Below are 3099 nucleotides of genomic sequence, written 5' to 3'. Positions count from 1 at the left end.
ATTATAATTTTTAAATACGAAATTTATTAATGAATTATAAAACTGGACTTGCAAAATTTTATAGAAAGATAATTACTACGATGTATTAATAAATGTATACGTTATCGTTTTAAAAAAATATAGTTTTGCGTAAAAAAATATTTTATACTTTTTCTAATGTAGCAAAAATTATAAATGTACTTGGTGGTGGTTTTAATAACACTATAATTTATTTGTGTAGTTTATATTTTGAAATATTTACTTCATGAAGACATATTTAAAAAAATAAGCTCACGTTTGCACACCAAAATATAATTGCTACTTTATAACACGTTAGATCCAAAATTTGAAGTGCGTTATTATTTTTTATATATATAATGATGTCTTTTCAATTTCTATTAATAAATATTAGAGGTAGCTTTAAAAATATTATATTGATTGATATATTTGTTTTAGTAGTTGAGATACAACGATACAAGTGAATAAACAGTTTTGTATTATTAACATGGAGCCATATTCATCATCTTATTGTATTTTATACAGAATAGATGTATGTAGGATAATAGAAAGTAATTTAGCGGAAACGCATGGTTATGGAAGTGCCATTAAAATTTAATTTTGAATTACAAGAGATCTTATGTCCCGTGCTAAATTTTATTTATTAATTTTATAGAATTCCTCAAATTTCATTTTTAATAGATTACATATAGGTAGACGAGTTTAGTACACGATTACATATTAACTCAAGTTTGTGATCAAATTCAACAGTTGCACTTAATATTTAGACCATTATTCTTTATCATATCATATTTCAAACTTGAGATAATATGTAACAGCAATTATTATTAAATCACAATTTTTTCATATCAAAGAAGTTGTATTATGTAATTTTATAAAATTATTAGGAACTGACAAATATATGAAGGTTAATCAAATAGATTGTTCAAATCATTTGCAGATATGGATATTTGTATGAAAGAAGAACTTGTAATGTCTTATATTTTACAAAGTTATAATGTAATTAAAAATATATAAACATGACACTATAATAATTTGTAGTCATGGTTATTGACAAAGTTACGTCGATCGAAAATTTTGTATCATAAAAACATGTGTAGAAATGCATTATGTATATTTACTGCACATATATAATTCTATCTTTTAATTATCCATTTTATACTAATAAATATTATAATAAAAAAGATAATGATTGTAACAAATTAAATAATATATGTATCTACATCTGTAACTATGCGCAGTACAACTTTTTAATTTAATGTTATTAATCTGTTTAAGGCACAAACATTATATAATATAATAATAATTATGTGATAACGGTGGTGATAGTAATATTAAAATAATCGAGCATAAGTTATCACGAAAAGAAATAAAAATCCCATTTTTCTGTTTATAAAATAAATATATTTTATTTCTTAGGAAAATGAATTTGTATGTACAATTACAAAACATTTAAAAAATATTCTAGTAAGTCTTAAACATTCTCCTCATCATATCTTTATTTCTCTGAAGTGATTCTTGCAATCTACTGTTGTACACCTCAAATTGTTCTTTCGCCGAGTGATTAGTAGATTCTAAAGTAAGTACTGCCTTCAAATCTGCTGTAGCGTTTTCGTTGTCTCCTATATTACCATACGCTACTCCTCTTCTATACAAGGCCTTAACATTATTCTCATCTTTGTTCAACACCTTTGTGCACAGTGTAATGACATGTTGATAGTTCTTTCGCTTCAATTGACATATAGCCATGTTATTATACAACGCAAGTCTCAAATTATTAATATTATATTCCAACTGCTTATCTAATTTTAAGTCAGCTATCGGCTCCAATGTTATGAGAAGCTTGCAAGCTTTGCTGAACCTGCGAAATGCATCTATGATTCGGGAGTCCTCGAATAACTCGGTACCTCTCCCTTTATATCTCAAAGCTACTTGATACTTTTCTTCTGCGCTCCAGTCCCAAACTGTTTTATGACGTTTACAAAGAGACAATGTGATCTCAAACTTAACTATTACAGATTCATTGTTATCTATAGATTCATCCGATTGTTTTAAAGGCATGGCAATGATAACAAGACTCCTCTCATTGATATTCATCATACAAATCACTCTCTCAACTTTTTCATCAATTTCTGAGCTGGCTTCTCCTATAATCACCGTCTTCTCAAGCTCGCCATCAAGAATATTAGTATGATATTTCTCTTTCAAATCCGTTTCAGACATTCCAGAAATGTTTATATTCTCTACAATAATACTGCATGTGGAGCATTCCGTTGGCTTCTTGGTAAAAACACCCGGCTTTAGCACTCTCTTTTGGATGCTTTTGTCTGCTGATTTCCATAAATGCGACATCGTGACAATACATCAATGATCAATTCTGTAACATGATACTATTAATCAGTTATTAGAGACATTAATATTATATTAAGGTGTAGATTTAACATGCAAACTATTCAATCTACTCGTTTCAACAAACGCTTCTTAAATTCATTTATTTTAGACTAACCATGAGCAGGGAGAAACTTGACAGCGTATTCCTTTGGGATGCAACCTTGCACTAGTTTCGTGTAAGCGCTACACTAAAATGGTGCATACCATGATGTATCCTACTTCATCATTACGCTAAAGTCCTGCTTTCAGTCAATTCGAACTTCTATTTTCAAATTTTAAATGTGCGCATCGGAATGCGGCAACGCTTACCGCACGGCGAAAGTTGTCACACTAACCAATAATTCTATGGTTTTAAGTCTCGCCTTGCAAAACTTCTAGAAATGATGTTAGGCCGGAATCAGACTACGCATTGAAGATGGAGATTGAAGATTGAAGATTAAAATTTGACCAGTGAAAACAGAGGAATTTTAGCTCCTATTGTTTTGATTGGTCAAATTTCAATCTTTCAGTCTTCAATTTCAGGCTGCGGTCCACTTGACGCTACAAATGCTTCGAAGCGTTTGAGCGACCAATCAGAACAAAGAATTTTACGAATTGACTAATCAAAGAATGCTTCGAAGCGTTTTTAGCGTCAAGTAGACTGCAGCCTCAATTTTCAATGCATTCCGGCCTTATGCTGGATTCACACTGCATTCGATTTTCGTCGTACGA

The 3099-nt window shown here is 29.9% G+C and overlaps 2 protein-coding genes across 2 annotated transcripts in view; both read right to left on the bottom strand.

The window, feature by feature from the left end:
- Positions 1–1461: 1461 nt before the first annotated feature.
- LOC108721187 (peptidyl-prolyl cis-trans isomerase FKBP4) lies at positions 1462–2094 on the bottom strand. The gene has a single exon (XM_018445594.1). The coding sequence runs from the start codon at positions 2092–2094 to the stop codon at positions 1462–1464; it is 633 nt and encodes a 210-aa protein (XP_018301096.1).
- Positions 2095–2139: 45 nt separating this feature from the next.
- Positions 2140–3099, bottom strand: part of LOC108721247 (retinol dehydrogenase 13-like) — a 12000-nt gene continuing 11040 nt past the window's right edge. The window contains 1 exon segment of the mRNA XM_018445679.1: positions 2140–2387. Within this exon segment, the coding sequence (XP_018301181.1) occupies positions 2213–2387 (175 nt within the window). The 3' untranslated portion in view covers positions 2140–2212.

This window comes from Mycetomoellerius zeteki, unplaced genomic scaffold (genome assembly GCF_001594055.1).
Source record: "Mycetomoellerius zeteki isolate Tzet28-1 unplaced genomic scaffold, Tzet1.0 scaffold164, whole genome shotgun sequence".
Lineage (NCBI taxonomy): Eukaryota > Metazoa > Arthropoda > Insecta > Hymenoptera > Formicidae > Mycetomoellerius > Mycetomoellerius zeteki.
This window is presented reverse-complemented; position numbering and strand designations above follow the sequence as displayed.

Excerpts from the sequence above, each read along its gene's own strand:
- LOC108721187 (XM_018445594.1), bottom strand. The coding sequence starts at position 2,094 with ATGAATATCAATGAGAGGAGTCTTGTTATCATTGCCATGCCTTTAAAA.